General features: G+C 36.1%; 1 protein-coding gene across 2 annotated transcripts in view; it reads left to right on the forward strand.

Moving 5' to 3' along the window:
* LOC126162177 (serine/threonine-protein kinase Pak) overlaps positions 1-18,907 on the forward strand; it is a 156,409-nt gene that overhangs the window by 94,458 nt on the left and 43,044 nt on the right. For both annotated transcript variants that reach the window (XM_049918488.1, XM_049918489.1), the window contains exons 5-8: positions 10,776-11,059; positions 11,406-11,592; positions 16,168-16,360; positions 18,485-18,681. In XM_049918488.1, the coding sequence (XP_049774445.1) occupies positions 10,776-11,059; positions 11,406-11,592; positions 16,168-16,360; positions 18,485-18,681 (861 nt within the window). The remainder of the gene's footprint in view (positions 1-10,775; positions 11,060-11,405; positions 11,593-16,167; positions 16,361-18,484; positions 18,682-18,907) is intronic.

The raw sequence follows: 18,907 nt of genomic DNA on the forward strand, positions 1-18,907 counted from the left end.
ACTATCTTGCTAAGCTATGTATCCTCCACCACACACCCTTTTGTGGTTTACAAAATGCAGATGTAGATGTAGACTAAAGTGTGAGAATTTCTGCCTTCCACTGCCTTAATAGTTGCTGTAAACTTTCACATGTCACCTAATGTGACCTAATGAAAGCACCAGCTACTCCTCCAGAATTCAGAAGCTGAACTGTGATTAGACACTCTTGACACCACACCATTTTTATAAGTCATGTATTAACTTGTACTGTGAATTAACTGAAAACTCAGTTGTAGGTTTCTTTAGGCAGTGAAGGGATAGGGATGATCTGGATGTGTAATTAAATCTTATGTCAGGTTCAATAGATCTGTTTGATGTAACAATAAATTTTATTTCTCACTTCTTATTTTTACTCCCAAGACAATAATTCAAAGATGTCTGCCTCATTGTGAACAGTGCCTTGCAGTGGAGGTTTGATACCTATTGGTCCTTCACTTCAGGCAACTTGAGCTGTTAAGTCATGCCTATTCTTGTAGGAGCTCCAAAGGGCAGTAACAAATACAAATATTTCTGTGTAAGTATAATATAACATAACTTTTCATATCTAACAGGTGCTGAGACATTTATCTTCATCCTAATCCTGTTTTAAACTTGCATTCAAAAATTAATGGGCAAGTTTGAACACCGACATTGGATTCTAGTGAGTTCCATGAGTTTAAGTTATTTATTTATTTAAGTGATGTTTTGGTATCTGTATTCTGTGTACTAGAAATTCTTATTATCGTGATTTCCTTTCTTTTGTATTTTATTGTTAACTGCTTCTCCATGATTTCATTTGTCTTTCAGTTTGTTCGGTCACTGACAATCTTTGTCTCCTTTAGGCTTTCAGTTCTTTTCATTACTCATGACTTGTCAGCTATTCTTGTTGACCCTTTCAATTTTTCATCTCGCATGTGTTGCTGGTGAGTTTCATAATTGGTTGCACTCACATGCTGTACTCACTTGAAGTTAGCCTGAGTGACTTCCCTACCTTATCAGAAAGGCCCCTTTTTCTCTTGATGTGTAATTTCATGATCTGAAAAAAGCAACCTATGATATCTGAAATTATTTTAATTATCATTTTCGTGTAACAATGTTTATCATATGAGACTGCATGATTCAGACTGTGTACAAAAATTTATTTGTACTCAAGTATCAGACATAAACAATGTGATATATGTAATTGAATCTCTTTCCTATTGAACACCTAAATAGTGTTTTAGTAAATAGTAAATGAATAGTTTACACTTGTAGAGTAGGAATTTAATAAAAGTGTGAAATTTCACATATCATGCTGCCCAAACTCAAATTATTGTTTAATGAGTTTGTGAATGCTCTCAAAACAATGAGAGCACCTTTCTATTGTGACCGTAGCTATCTCTCGTGGCATTTGCGAACCCCTGTTCATATGATATTACTGACCCTTGTTGTAAGCCCATTGTGCCACGTCAGTTTGTAAACATTTGTTTGAATCACACTATATTATGCAGTTAGGTTTTGTGTGGTGCTTTTTTTTTCCCCTCCCTGGGTGTTGAAACTAAATACGTTATTTCTTTTGTGACTCATCTGCTCACCAAAATGACTGCAAAATGACCACTTCTTTCTGTTGCTCAAACTGGATAAAAATTGACCAACACTACCCATTGATTGTTATATAAGAGTACTGCCAATGATTAACATTAATACCATAGTAATGTTTAACTGGTGTATCCTCAATGAATGCAATCAATGGTGTAACAAAGTGCCACCTGAAAGTTACCATTAACTATGTGATTTCACAAAGCACAGTGCTCCCATTCAATTTATACAGAGTCATGTGTAAAAATTTTTAGATTTGAAATCACAAAAAATGTGTCCAAATTGAGATGGTGAAAGCACATCAGTGGGCATGAAGACAAACTGTAATTTTAATTTTGTGTTTACTCTTTCACTTCAGGGACTTAACTTTTCTTTCATTATAATATCAGTCAATAAATAGACGTTTCCCTTTTGAAATCGAGCAACACAGTTCCTTCAGAATATAAGAATTTATTTTCTGGGTTATTTTAGTAAATTTTTGCCTCCCCTCAACCTTAAAAATGTGCTGACTGCACAAAAAAACCCACATCATTCGATGAAATGGGGCATCTCCTGAGACAGTGTTCATTAAATCAAAATAACATGTCAAAGATCTTTTATTTCTATAATTTTCCAGGCCCATAAGAACCTTAAACACAAAAAAATTATGTGGCTTTTATATTCTTCACTGAATATTCTGTCAGAGGGTGCTACCAATTTAATCATAAACTAAGTATCTCATAATTTTTCTTCCTGTATTGTGTAGTCTGTTAAACAATGACTTCATTAAAACTAATTTCATAGATTATTTAAGTCCAAAATTACATCAGAAAAAGCTGTATTTGTATAAATGACCAAAATGATTCTGTAGATATTTGTATAATTGCAAAATAATCCTATAGCTCTTTGAAGTAAAAATCCTAGAAACCCAAAAATCCAGTAAGAATGTAAGGAATACTAAATATTTATGAACCATAGGGCGAATTAAAATTTACCCTTCAGCACAGAAAAGTTGTATGACAATCTGAATCGGTAAGCCATTACACGAACTCAGACAGATACATAACACACATAGCAGTACAGCACAAGATATTGAGATGGTTCTCTCACTGTAGAAACAAAGCTCTTTATTTGTATCACTGAAGGAAATTGTGTGCAGACAATAATACAAACTTTACTTAAGTAAAACTATGCTGTGCTCATTCTTTACTTTGTGGAACACTTTATCGAAATAATTTTGGACTTTGTCATGAAAACACAACAAGCATGATACATAATAAAGAAGAGCTTCTCATATAACTAAAAGTAACTGAAAATTTAAAAGATAGATCTATAGCTGTAATATGTGCCACAAAACATCATTAGAAGTCACAGAAATTGAACAGATGCACCTGAAAGTGTAGTAGACGGTATCAAATTACTGTAGGCATACTGCAAGGAAAGGAGCAGTGGCTACATACATAAAAAGTGGAATAAAATTCCAGGCCATGGACTTCAATGAGTCAAGCATATCTAAAATATCTTGCATTAACTGTAATAAGTGCTATTTTTTTGTTGTTAAAATCTGGAGATGCGTGGTTTCAACACACTTAAGTATACCTTCAGTACAATGTAAACAATTTACATTCATAGGAAACTTATATAAGTTCGACACATTATTTACCAAAGTTTCCTTGTAAAAAACTGGAACTTCCAACTTTCCATTAATAACTACAGAATAACCAACAGAGGTATAGTTCCTGGTAGTGCATCTATGTTAACAAAACTTAGACTGTCTGTCATGCTGGTGATGGTCCAGAATGAAGACAAGTCGATTTTATGCTCTCCTACTAACTGAAATATACTTGAAATTTTCTTTCCACTTTAATATTGTTCAGTTGATTTCACAATTCCATTCATTTTCACCAACTGCGACAGATTCGCGTATACAAACAGTGATCCAATACTGTCAAATGTTTTTATTCCAGTCTTTGATCACAATATGAATTTTTTAGACGATGACCGGTTTCAGTCCGTAAAGACTATTCTCAGATCTATAAAATACAAAATATATACACCTAGTGAGCAGTGTGTCTTTCAACATAATACAGCAATATGTATTACAATATACTATCACACAACCATGAAAATGAAAATGTACAGATAAAATAGGCTACTGAAGTACAGTAGCTACCAGAAATCTATTTGGCTACAGCCTCCCTAGATGTCGCTACTGTGGGCTTAGATGATGTCATCATTTCCACAAAAAATATAATCTGATAAAAACACATTAGGTAAAATACATGTAGCAGACTTTTAAAATTGATAACTATCATAGAAACCAATTGTGATACATTAAAAGACGAATACAGTTACCCATATAAAATTATTAAAAGGAAATATATGAAGAGAATAGGACCAATCCTTTTTATGGTGAATTTACAGTCAACAATTAATATATGTAATACATTGCCTGTAGCAACCTATAAATTGCCTATGAAAGATAAAGTGTCTATATGATAGCTGAAAAAAGACAGACCAATGATCAGCATCCTCTGTTGGGTCGGCCGCCGGGATGTTATGTAGATGCGCACCAATCGTAAGAATTTAACCACTAGAGGGCTTTACATACAATGTGATATGTCCCCCCACAGAAAACGTTTAAATAATATATTAACAGTCAATAAATTAAATTACATAGTCTGGTTATACATTCCATGAATACGTAGGACATAATCAGTTACAGGATTAGAGCGACTAATGTATGGAAGTAAGGCAAATGCCTACTGTTCTCGACATTAATCATCAAGTAAGGCTAGGTATAAATACGCGAGGCAGATTATATTTTTTGCGTAAATGATGACTACATCTAAGCCCACAGTAGCAACATCTAGGGAGGATGTAGGCAAACAGATTTCTGGTAGCTACTGTACTTCAGTAGCTACTTGCAATAGTGACTGTGTGGACAATGTGGCCTATTCTACACCTTATTTTAGATATATGTGACGATGCTGTGCTGATTATATGTTTCGACGATGCCATTATGGCCTTATTACTTTAGGACATGGTGTAAAAAAGTTAAGTTTTACCTTATTTTATCTGTACGTTTTCCTGGTTGTATGATAGTATATTGTGATACGTATTGCTGTATTATGTTGAGACACACTGTGCACTAGGTGTATATGTTTTGTATATTGTAGATCTGAGGATGGTCATTACGGACTGTAACCAGTCATCGTCTAAAGAACTGATATTGTGATCAAAGACTGGAATAAAAAACATTCGACTTCCCTTCATGGCTTGCTGAAGTTGTACTGCTTCCAAACACATTCAGTTTTTGTCAGGCGCTTCCCAGAAAGCCGGTTGAGATGATGGCTGTACAACCAGAAAATATCGATGGAACTCATCCTGCTTTTATCCTCAGTCATTTGAGATTGACAGTTAAAATGGGCCCTGTTTTCTCATAATGGTAGCTTGTTGTTCAAACAATACTTTCCAGTTGGAAATGTTTGCGACAAATCTGTAACAGCACGCCAAAGTCAGTATTACTATCCTTTTTCAAAACAGTTATGTTCAGGACAAACATTCTACAGCCAGCTTTGCACTAATCTTGTCAACTATGGTGCTGAATTAAGAAGCGAGTGGCCTTGGCACTCTACACAGAACTGCTTTTAAAAACTGACAAATGTGGTACAGTGGCAACAAATGACAAACCACAGATTTATCATCATTGACTTAAATGGGGTGCAGGCACAAAATCCTTTCTGGGTATTGCAGTGAGTCAGTGATTTCTCAGCTTCTTGCATTTGGAAAATTGGAACATGTACACTTTAATTTCTTCTTGTGATTTACAATTTCCTTGGCAATAGGGAACATGGCACTTCTGTCCCAGGCTTTAAACAAGAACTACAAATGTATACTGTATGAAATAAACAAATTTCAAGTGGCACACATTTTCCACACAACACACTCGTGACCTGAAACTTCATATAAGAAATGGTCCTTAGCTAGTGAAGTCGTGCTCCAAAATGGTCACTGTGTGTAGGCTTGTGTATTTAGGTGGTGTTGCTTCAACTGTGGTTCATGGTATGAATATTCCTTGCCTTAAATTAGCGTGCTAGCCCATGAGAAGCTCCACAAAAGCCATGGCTGGGAAAGCTTTCTGTCAAAACATTTGGTACAAGGTTTGTTTCAAATAGGTTTTCACCAAAGTCTTACCTTTCTCTGAACAGAACAGTTCAGACGCCTTTAATAGGGATCAATAGCATAACTTTCTGTAAAAAAAAAAAAAAAAAAAAAAAAAAAAAAAAAAAAAAAAAAAAAAAAAACACCACACTGTCTCCGGCCTCTGTGCCCAGATTCTACATACACATTTCTACTTACTACACTCCATATAATATAGATTTAGTATATGTACTTTAAATACTATACTAAATATAGGATGTCTACTTACATATAGGATTGTCGCACACGCTGATGATTTGGTGACACTAATCAGCCAACCAAGAAGAAAGAAAATGCACAATATACCCATAACATGGCCTAATTAATTTGATCCATGAGGATGAGAGATAAGAGAACAAGCACTATTTTGCACCATGTAAGTCTTTACAAACAGTGTGCTGTGGCTACATCACAGCACCACATGTTCTTCATGTAAACACAGCGTAACCATTGCGATGTCTGGCTTTGAACTATCTTGCAGTCATTTTTCTTGTAATCCCTACTGATTGAAATGTAATTGTTCTTTGCACAAAAGTGCCCTTGAATTTTTCTGACCAAGTTGTTGTGGTTGAAAGTGACGCACATGCCATATCGAACTGGTGTTGCCAGTTGCTTTTGTTTTCGTATTCTGATTTGTATTGTATTGTGTTGTGGGCTGTGCATCCACTTAAACTCCAATGCACTAGTGAAATAGTATCATACAACTTCTCTCTCCCTTCTTCTCCTTGTGTGTAGTGTTCTTGCACAAATTGTTGGTATGGTGGCTGTGTATCTACAAAACACTCCACAGTGTTATTACAGTGTTTGGTAAGCACTAGCTACTAATTTCCAGTTGCGGTGTGGGGATGGAGAATTCATTTGCAGACCTTAATACAAATAGTATTGTTTGCTCCTTGCATTCACCTGTCTGTTCCTGTTTGCACAAATTTGTCAACTTATCATCACTAATAGCAAGGAAAAAAAAGAAAATACAGTCCTGAGCTTATTTCACAACTCGCCAATAACTAATCTGAAACTGCGCTTCTGTCCTGCGAATACGATAATGTAAGAAGATTGATTTTCCAGTCTGCCAAAATTAATACAAAATCCATGCTAAAAGATTACAGTGCTAATTGTTGGTACCCTGCACAAGTAGAAAGGTGAAACAGCAAACCATACATAATATGTGTGTGCCAACCATAACCAGAAATCCTAACTGTATGCTGTCTAATCAACCCAGTTAAATGTAAATCCTCTAACAGATTACACAAAATTGCCTAAGATCTGAAGCATGTACTGGAGACTTGTTAAATCTAAGTAAATCTAAATAAATTATGATGGAAACAAAGGAATAGCTGTCTATAACATTGCAACTTTTCTTATTTTGCCATTCGTTAACATCTCTTTCCATCACAGCTCTCCTTAACAACTGCCTATGATAAGACTCCACAAAAAAGGGCTCTTTTGACTTCCCACGTAGTTTGAATGGAAATATGTTAATCAAACCCTGTCTTTTTTCTAATACATTGGTATATTGTTTCAATAAATTCATTAAATTGTCCATGAAGTGAGTGTGCTGACTGATATTTTCTACCAGCTTCATATCAGTTGCCTTCTTTAAATGTGTAATGACTTTATACACCACACAGTAGCTAGAATTCCTTGTAGCTTGGGATTTCCAGCTGCTTTAGCTCTTCATTGAACTTCTTTTCAGGGAAACAATGTTTCATTAATTTTCCATTATAGTATTGAACCAAGTGTTCAGTGGATGCAGCCCTAATTTCTATATCAGCTAGTTGTATGGTTCCATCTGCAAGGGTTTGTTTATATTTCAAATTACCTTGGAATAGTCTGCAAACCCCCAACTTGTTAAATATTCTTCTTATCTGTAGAATAACTTAATAAAACCCAGGACTTGGCAACTCCGATCTTTTAAGGCCTTTGTTGCACCTTTAAATTCAACACGTATTATAAGTATCTTATTACAGGAGACCCTCTGGGTAGCAAATAGCAAGCATTTTTTGAATACATAAGTATATACATTATTGATATAAACTTATGGTCATTGGTATTTCTGGCTGGCACAGAAGACTCTTTGCTACCTTTGACAACTTTACCTGTAAAGACTCCATGTATGTCTTCAACTCCCTTGGAATGGCATGGAGACCAGGCTGAATCTCTCATGCTAATAATAAAATACACAGAACAGGACTTGTCCTGTCGTAAATCTTCTTACATAATAATTAAAACTTTATATTCTGAACAATTATCCTGGATAACAAAAATGCATATAATTCCACTAATAAAGCTTGTTTATTTATATTCAAAAGTAGTATGAGATTTCACTTTGACTCAACAAAATTATTTATTTCCAAACTTTGGTTACAAAAATCTGGAACGTCTCGTACCCTCATAACAAATTTGAATGCCATGTTTGCTCATTTGCCTGTTCATGGCTGTTTGGTCATTCTTTAATGGGTCCTTTGTATACAGAACCATATTGTTGCTCCCTTCTGATTTGCTGTGTCCAGCTGTTGCCTTGATCATAGTTGCAGCACCCTTATGTTGGTCTTTCTGATTGCAATTTGCAGCCCCTCCATGCCATGCATCATAGACACTTTCCTATGCCACTCTGCTGCTTTACAACTGGCCATGGTTCCCATTGTCAAACTGGATGTGCTGCTCCTGCACAGTTTGTGTTAAAATTCTTAGTAGTCTGCCTGAGCTATTATTCTGTCTCAGTATTCGATTTTGTTCAAATACTTCTCAAAACATCTATGCAGACTGTCATGCTGTATCTGCTATTGTAAGGTTCTTGATTTGGAACTCCAGTGTGAAGATTTATTTGAGACCCCTTGGAATGAATACTTCACCAGAAAGCACTGCATGAAGTCAGTGTAGTGTAAATAACTTTCTGCAGCTTCAATATCCTACAGACTGGAACCACTCTCTGCATATGGCTAGCTAGAAAGGGGATCTTTGAATGTTATTCCAGCTATTGGGAAGGATACCTCAGAATGATTCTGAAAACACAACTGGTTGTGTGTCCTACTGTGTTGTTCTTAAGGTACTTTATGATGATGCCTTGGTATGCTGTCCTCCACTACAAACACAGGTGCCAGCTGCCCAGGCCTTGTTACTATACAATATTGCAGTTGCGGCTTGGTAACAGTTTGGTTTATTTGATCCTTTAGCCTACCAATCTCTGCATGCAGATAGGTGACAATTTCGTAACCTAAATGTGAATTTTAAGCATAGTGTTTTACAACAAGAGGAGCTATAAGATGTATGGCAAGCTGCTGCATTTGCTTAAAAAGTCATTGACTTTGAATTGCAAAATTCTTAAATTCGGTAGTGGCAGATTGACTCTTAAACTTTGTTTCACATTGTGAGTTGGTGCTCATAGCTCAAATTAGCCAACTGTGAGTCTGACTGCAAGTGCCACTGATGCTGCATAGCTCAGACATTTCCACACCATATTCAGTTTTTAGTTCAGAAATACATTTTGATTATACTTTGTCTATCTGTTTTTTGGTTTATTATTTTGAATGATTGTCCTCGTTTCCCTATTTTGTTCTAATCATCATTGTTAAATTTCAACAGCTTCTCTCCCCCTGAAGATATCGAATTTTTGTCCTATCACTCTATTCATAGGGTACCTCTCTCATGGTGGCTGCAGAAACAGAACTTATTTTCTTGACTGTATGTTATTGCTCTGCCTTTAATTTTGTGGAAATGGAATTTATTTCCTCTATCAAATGGTTTTGTTCATAAGTCACTGACCCTAACTTTTTAAATCACTGTTTAACCTGCTCTGCCAATATCTTGATCTTTTCTGTAAAGTCTGTAAATTGCCTGGTTGCTGCAATGGCAGTTTTACCTAGTCAGTATCGATCTTCAGGTAAGTAAGATTCTCTCACTGTGATTTATATATAATACTTCCTGCCAAAGCAGTTCTACTAACTATCTATGGCATTCATGTAATGAAATGAATTTTTTCTTTTTTTTATTTATGCTCCAAGACAAAAAAAAATTGAGAAAAATGTTATATATTATTTTTTGAAAATTTATCAGATCAAACTTCCTGTAAAATCATGGGAAGATCTGTTACTCCTAACTTCTATCACAGTTCATTCTTTATATTAATGTGGTGTTTAAATAATGTATATATAACACACATTTAAAATTATCATATAAAATACTGCAAGGTTCCATTTTTAACATTGTATTTGAAATTCAGTGCACTACTTCTCAGTGCAGTTCATCTGCTCACAAAAATTGCAGTAAAACAGTTTTTATCTCATTCCGGGTGTGGTAATAGAAAGGCCTTGATTGCACCCGCAGTCTAGTGTATTTGCTTATCAGTGTCTCACCACATTAACAATACAGTAAATTGTTAGCTTTACTGCTTTCACTATCTATTTTTCTCATACCTCCTATTTCTGATCTTGGCAAAAATTGATAAATGCCTACGAGAATGAGAACACCATTGGAGAATGAGATGCATAAGTAGTAGTTCCAGAAAATTACGCTGAAAATTACATTAAACTCGGCAGAAAGATTTCTGTTCCTGCCTCTAGTAGTGTGGATATGCGTGCTATCACAGTGTGTTTGAAATTTAATTGTACTTAGAAAAGTGGATCCGAGTTCTTTACTTTCAGTTCATAATGTGCTGAATCAGTGTGTGTACGACTCTGCTGCAGATTATTTTTTGGTTGAAATAAGTTTTCTATAGTGTTACGTTTCTAACAGATATTAAGGTTCTGATAAAGAATAAGGTATTAGAACTTAACAATTGAAATTATTGTTAGAAATGAGTGCAGTTTTAGATTTGGTTGTCTTACTTTCATCATTGTGGACCAGTGGGCAGTTATGAGCTGTCACCATCTAGTCTCTGAGGTGTGCCAGTCACGTAAGAGATAATAAACATATTATCCCTTAAGTGTGATTAGAACTGTCTGATGTACATATTTATGCTGTGCGCTGTATACCACCAAGTTAACTGTTTGCAATTTCAGTACACCAAACCAATAGAAGAGGAAACAACAACAGCCCCAGCAGCTACAACAACAGCGACTACAACCACATCAGTGGCTGCTGCACCGCGCACAACAAATGGCACACTGGACAAGAATAGGAATAATAACGTCAGTGTAGGTGCTGGTGTAGATGCAAGGACACCTAGTGATAAAGCGCGTAAGAAAAAAATGAGTGATGAAGAAATACTTGAAAAACTGAGAACTATAGTCAGTGTTGGTGATCCCAATAGGAAGTATACAAAGATGGAGAAGATTGGGCAGGGGTAAGTAAATTCATTGTAATTGCTGAACACAGACAGGTTATTTAAACAGAATTTTTTTTCAGATTTTGTGCAGAAATACATATCTGCTACAGTTTAAATAATTCTAAACTGCCATAAAATTTACTTAAGATTTGGTAAATGATGTTAGAATTATATATTTACTCACATAAAAGTTTGTAATAAATGAAATTCTATGTTTCTTTTTTCTCTCGTATTTTAGATATCTCAGAGTTTTGTCTTTACCTGAAGTTTAAGTGATTTCTTACCTGTACTTAATCACAGATCTATTTTTTCTTACAACATTTAATGTAGCTTGAACATTTGCTGATTACCACACTCATTTTAGTGCATCAGGGACGGTGTACACTGCTATTGAGACTTCCACGGGGATGGAGGTAGCTATCAAGCAGATGAACCTATCGCAACAACCCAAGAAAGAGCTTATCATTAATGAAATATTGGTGATGCGAGAAAACAAACATCCCAATGTTGTTAATTACCTGGACAGTTATCTAGTTGGGGAAGAGCTTTGGGTGAGTTTGATTGTAATTGTGATCTGCACTTGGATTTCAGTGACAGAGCCAATAAGAAGAGAGATTTTTTGATGCTTTAGCTAAGTAAGAATTCAAAAGATATCTTGGATTGATATTGGTACAATTTGAAAAATTGTTGAAAATGTGCCATTCATTGTAGGTTTGTCCCATTGCATTTGCTTATTTAGTTCTTTTTTGCGTTTCTCTAAATATCAGTCTATAGCACTTTGAAGTAAGATCTGGGGAGCACAACAAGTATTTCATGATTGATTTGGCAGATTTTCTGTTAACCATATTATCAGCATAAAGTATCATCTGCTTTTGTCAGTTTATTTATTTATTTATTTATTTATTTTTAAGTCACCACCCATCTGAATGGTTTGAAGCTGCCCGCCATGAATTCCTCTCCTGTTCCAACCTCTTCATTTCAGAGTAGCACTTGCAGCCTACAAACTCAGTTATTTGCTAGATGTATTCCAGTCTGTCTTCCTCTACAGTTTTTGCTCTCTGCAGTTCCTTCTAGTACCATGGAAGTCATTCCCTGATGTCTAACAGATGTCCTATCATCCTATCCCTTATGCTAGCCAGTGTTTTCACATATTCCTTTTTTCTCCAGTTCTGCACAGAACCATCTCATTCCTCACCATATCAGTCCACCTAATTTTCAACATTCATCTGTAGCACCACATCTCAAATGCTTCGATTCTCTTCTGTTCCAGGTTTCCCACAGTCCATTTTTCACTACTATACAATGCTGTGCTCAAAACGTACATTCTCAGAAATTTCTTCCTCAAAGTAAGGACAATATTTGATACTAGTAGGCTTATATTGACCAGGAATGCCCTTTTTGAGTCGTCCTTGCTCCATCAGTCATTGGTTATTTTGCTGTCTAGCTAGCAGAATTCCTTAACTTAATCTACTTCATGACAATCGATCCTAATGTTAATTTTCTCGCTGTACTCATTTCTGCTACTTCTCATTACTTTCGTCTTTCTTAGATTTCCTTCAGTCCATATTCCATACACACAAGACTGTTCAATCCATTCATCACATCATTTGATTCTTCTTTACTTTCACTCAGGGGAGCAACGTCACTAGTGAATTGTATCATTGATATCCTTTCACCTAGAATTTTAATTCCGCTCCTGAACTTTTCTTTGATTTCCATCATTGCATCTTCGATGTATGGATTGAACAGTAGGGGCAAAAGACTACATCCCTGTCTTATAACCTTTTTAATCTGAGCACTTTGTTCTTGGTCATCCACTATTATTATTCCCTCTTGGCTCTTGTACATATTGTATGTTACCCATCTCTCTCTGTAGCTTACACCTATTTTTATCAGAATCTCGAACATCTTGCACCATTTTACATTGTCAAACTCTTTTTCAAGGTATAATGAAAAAAAAAAAAAACCTATGAATGAATGTCTTGATTTTTCTTTAGTCTTTCTTCCATTATCAACTGCAATGTCAGAATTGCCTCTCTGGTTCTTTTACCTTTCCAGAAGCCAAACTGATCATCATCTTACACTTCCTCAATTTTCTTTCCCATCCTTCTCTATATCATTCTCATCAGCAACTTGGATTTATGAGCTGTTAACCTGATTGTGCGATAATTATCACACTTTTCAACTCTTGCAGTCTTCGGAATTGTGTGGTTGATATTTTTCAAAAATCAGATTGTATGTCGCCATTCTACACACCAGTGTGAATAGTCATTTTGTTGCCACTTCCCCCAGTGATTTTAGAAATTTTGATGGAATGTTATCTATACCTTCTGCCTTATTAAATTTTAAATCCTCCAAAGCTCTCTTAAATTCTGATTCTAATATTGAATCCCCTATCTCTTCGAAATTGACTCCTGTTCCTTCTTTTATCACATCAGACAAATCTTCCCCCACATAGAGGTCTTCAATGTACTCTTTCCACCTATTCGCTCTCTCCGCTGCATTTAACAGTAGAATTCCCATTACACTCTTAATGTTGCCACCATTGCTTTTAATATCATCGAACATTATTTTGACTTTTCAATATGCTGAGTCAGTCCTTTCAGCAATCATTTCTTTTTTGATTTCTTCAATTTTTTTGTGCAGCCATTTAATCTTTGCTTTCCAGCACTTCCTATTTATCTCATTCTTCAGTGACTTGTATTTCTGTATTCCTGAATTTCCCTGAGCACTGAACGTTTTTGAATTTTGCTTTCATTGATCACCTGAAGCATTTCTTGTGTTATGTACATTTTCTTCACAGTTACCGCCTTGTACCTATGCTTTTCTTTCCAATTTCTGTGACTGCCCTTTTTAGAAATGTCCATTCATCTTCACTTTTACTGTCTACTGAGGTGTTCTTATTGCTGTATCTGTAGCCTTAGAGAACTTAAAGCTGTATCTCATCCTTCCTTAGTACTTCTATGTCCCACTTCATTGTGTATTAATTCTTCCTGATCAATCTCTCAAACTTCAGCCTACTCTTCATCACTACTACAGTGTGATCTGTCTATATCTGCTCCCCTGGGTATGCCTTACAGTCCAGTATCTGATTTTGGAATCTCTGTCTGACCTTGTTGTAATTTATCTGAAATCTTCTAATATCAGCTGGCCTTTCCAAGTATACCTCCTCCTCATGTGATTCTTGAACAGGGTATTACCTATTACTAGCTGAAATTCATTACAGAACTCAATTAGTCTTTCTCCTCTCATTCCTCGCCCAAGCCCGTATTCTCCTGCAACCATTTCTTCTATTCCTTCCCCCACAAAAGCATTCCAGTTCCCCAAGACTATTAAATTTTCATTTCTGTTTACTTACTGTATTACCCTTTCAATGTCCTCATATATTTTCTCTATCTCTTCATCTTCAGCTTGCAACATCAGCATGTATAACTGTTGGTTTGCTGTCGATTCTGATAAGAACAACCCTATCACTGAACCGTTCACAGTAACATGCTCTCTGCCCTACCTTCCTATTTGTAATGTATCCTACTCCTGTTATATCATTTAATATTTTCTTATACTCATCTGACCAGAAATCTGTCTATTTTTCCATTTCACTTCACTGACCCCTACTATATCTAGATTGAGTCTTTGCACTTCCCTTTTCAGATGTTCTAATTTCCCTACCATTTTTCAAGCTTCTGACCCATAGTATGTTATCCTTTCATTGGTTACTCAGTCTTTTTCTCGTGGTCACCTCCCCTGTGGCGGTCCCCTCCCAGAGATCCAAATGGAGGCTATTCTGGAATCTTTTGCCAATGGAAAGATTATCGTGACTCATCTCCAATTACAGGCCACATGTCCTGTGGATACACGTTATGTGTCTTTAATGCAGTGGTTTCCATTCTGCATCCTCACGCCGTTCATCATTGCTGATTCTTCTGCCTTGAGGGGCATTTCCCACACAAAGGACAAGAGGGTGCTCTGAACCTCTGTCTTCTCTTCCACGCTCTTTGATAAGGCAGTTGGCAGAATGATGGTAACTTCTTATGCTGTATGTCTTCGGCCGCCGTTGCTGATTATTAATCAAAATTTAAGTGGTGGTGTGTTTTTGAACCCGGGACCGATGATATTTTGATTACTAATTAAAGATTCCACCCCTAGACCATGGGTGCATCAATTTAGCATTAAGACAGTTCAAATTAAAGAAGCATGAGAGAAAAGAGAAAAAATAAACTGTTGTTAGAGGTCTGCATGGATAAGAAAATAAGATCTGCACCTACTAAGTCACATTAATAAAAGGCAACAGTGCTATTGTCACAGTGTGATCATCAGTATGTTCATGAGATTTTGTGGATCGAGGAGATCATCACAGAAGAAAAATTAGAGCTGCCAATCTGTATGAAACAATATATTAAATTGTATTTTGATTAATGTAGCAAATAATTAATTTTTCCTACTTTTTAAATTGTATGCATTTTACTTTGATCTGTCACTTTTGTGTGTGTGTGTGTGTGTGTGTGTGTGTGTGTGTGTGTCCATCCCTACCTCCGACATGTAGTCTGCCCTGCATTACAGAAATGCTTGGGATAGTATTGGCATGTCTTGCAGGGGTTGTGTGGATGGACATGGCTGAGCAGAGAGGGAAAGAAGAAATGAGTGAGAGAGAGGGTCAGTGAGGTGGACAGAGAAAGGGAGGGGAGTAGATAGATGAGGAGGAGGAGGAGGAGGTGATGGACAGAGAGAGGGGAGAGGTGGTGGTAAAGATAGAGGGTGGGAGGTGGAGAGAGAGAGAGAGAGAGAGAGAGAGAGAGAGAGAGAGAGAGGGCGGGGGGGTGGTAGGAAGGAGAGAAGGGGAGGTAGGTAGGTAGGGGGGGGTGAGGCGGACAGAGTATGGGGGAGAAGATGGACAGAGAGATGGTGTAGGGGAGATGGACAGTGAAAGGGTGAGGAGGTATGGATGGAGAGAGGGGGAGAGGAGATGTACAGAAAGAGCGATGGAGAAGAGGGTCAGAGGAGGGTGGAGAGGTAGACGCAGTGGGCAGGTGGAATATGTAGAGGACTTGGAATGTAAGCTATTAAAAAAAAAGTTTCTGTAATGCAAAGAGTGTGATTTCTATTTCCGATTTGTCATTTTATTACAGGTGGTGATGGAATACCTGCCAGGCGGCTCATTGACAGACGTGGTTACAGAAACTTGTATGGATGAAGGACAGATTGCATCTGTCTGTAGGGAAGTTCTTCAAGCCTTAGAGTTTCTGCACAGTAATCAGGTCATACACCGTGATATTAAATCAGACAATATACTGTTAGGTCTGGATGGCAGTGTTAAACTGAGTAAGTATTTTGTAACTCAGTAATTGTTTATATGTATAAGTTATTTTGTATTTTTTAATAATATTCTTAAAAATTAATTGTGAAATTTACAAACTGTCATTGTGTTTCTTCTGTTTCGACAGTGATTTCACTTGTATATAAAATTTATTCATGGTGTTAATTGCAACAGAAAATTTTGGAGTTACCAGTTTTGTCTAGGTTACTCACTAGCCTTCTTCAGATCCAAGTAAAAACTTGATACATCTTAGAAAGTTTTCTGCTGATCTGGATTGCCAGAAATAGCACAACAATTTGTAACTGAGGTCACAAATAAATTAAAAAAGAAGTTTTATACACAGAAAATGATTCTTCATCCCACATAATGATTAACATGTTGACCTTTATTAAGATGACAAAAAAATCTATTTATTTACAGATGCCTATAAGGTGGAATATATCATTGCCAAATGCAGGATGGAATACAAAATTTGTTCAACCTGTGGCTTTAGAAAAACATCTGTACTTGATTTTATTTCCTTGTATTTCGTTAGTCCCAGAATGCATAGTTTTTTCACCCATGTTGACTTATATAATTCATCATGATAACTTTGTATTTCCCCACCAGTTAACTTGGAGGACTTGAGACATAGAAAAGTCTGTTAACAATGAATGGATACATGTAGTTACTATAAGAAACAGGCAGATGAATGAATTGATCAGGGAACAGACTAGTCGAAGATGTTAATACTCCAACAAAAATGAAGTGGAGGCAGGCAGAGCATGTATAGTATATAGTAGATCTAGTATAGTGAATAGTAGATCAAGTAAGGAAATTTTTAGATGGAATCCAAGAGGTAACAAGAAACTTACCTGAGAGATATGTGGGAACAACATAGATACATATAGTTAAAGACAGTGACTCATTAAGATGGCTCTACTTGGCTTTTATCCAGTTCTCTGTGTCAAGTGATTGTTGTGTTGGTGGTTTGATTCTGCTGTTGAACTGAATGTCCTATATTCTAAATATACAGTGCGAAAATACAAATTGCAATGTATAGTATATTATATAAATGCAACTGGAAAATGAGCCTGTGACTGCTGAAAGGCAGTGCCACAGATTACCCAAAAGTTATGCTTACAATACATCCATGCCATATTAATTCACATGCCTCTACCTAATGATGGTGATATAATATTTCAAAATGTGTGGCAGAAAATATAAAATAGTGAAGTATCTTGCTGATTGAAGCAGTGAATGAAAATTTGTACCAAGGTTGTGATTCGAACCTGGGTCTCCTTCTCACTATGCAGATGTGCTAACCACTACGCCATAGTAGTGGCTTTGCACAACTGCACAGACTAACCTTGCACACCTCTCTCCCCAATCCAACATATTGTATCATTTACCTATTACAATTTGCTTGGAAACACTTACTGTTTCTATAATAGCTCCAATTGCTTGCCACATTCCATGTTAGATTTTTTCCTCTTTTTCTTCCTGTGAACTTCCTGCAACTTCCACTGTTTATATTAAGTTAAAAAACTGCCAATTTTGTCTATGCATAACTGCATTGTCTAAGTTGCTAAAGTAGGATCATAATGTAACATATTTTTCATCCATAAATAAATTATCTTTGTTTACCATTTCTGGCTTCCTACCTGATGATGATTCTGTTATTTATAGCTTTGTATGTATATTTTCGCTTTGAATCTGAAGAGTCTATGGTGACTTCTAATGCTATAATGGTCTAGGGTCATTACATCCTTTTTAATTTCATATTTGCACGATCTTATTTTAAATTCTTCCAGGTAAAATAACCCATCTTCAGGTAACTAGAGTTCTACACTTTAATGTCCCTAAATAACAATACATGCCTATAAAATCAATTTCTCACCAACAACATGCTGTTTTTGAATCATGACTTCTCTGAAATAAGAGGTTGTACATTATCATGTATTTTGTGATATTTGCTGAATGGTTTTATTTTGTGTGTGAGTGGACAAGCTACTATATGAAGTTTTTCATTGTTGTTGGAACTCTGCTTGGAATTTTGTTGGACAGAGTTTGTAATCTTTAATTCTGATAGTAATCTCACTTATTTCATGTATTACATGTACTAAAAAACATTTTTATGTTTTCAACAGCTGACTTCGGATTTTGTGCTCAAATTTCACCAGAGCAGTCAAAACGTACAACTATGGTAGGGACACCATACTGGATGGCTCCAGAAGTTGTAACTAGGAAGCAATATGGGCCCAAAGTTGACATTTGGTCTCTTGGAATTATGGCTATTGAGATGATAGAAGGTGAACCTCCATATTTAAATGAGAACCCTCTCCGGGTACGTATATTTTATATATTTTGCTTGTCAAATTTAAGCAAAGATAACTGTTCTATCAAGAATTATCTTTTGTGTTTCAGAGTTAATTTCTGTAATATACGCAGTCTAACTGTTGCACTGAAACTCTGAATTAACAAACCGCTTTAAAAGAAATCTTGCGTTTAATGAATATTTCCATTGGTTCCCGTGAAACTTCCTTGAGAACAATGTTATTCCTCCCTGTTTA

Source organism: Schistocerca cancellata, chromosome 2 (genome assembly GCF_023864275.1).
Source record: "Schistocerca cancellata isolate TAMUIC-IGC-003103 chromosome 2, iqSchCanc2.1, whole genome shotgun sequence".
Lineage (NCBI taxonomy): Eukaryota > Metazoa > Arthropoda > Insecta > Orthoptera > Acrididae > Schistocerca > Schistocerca cancellata.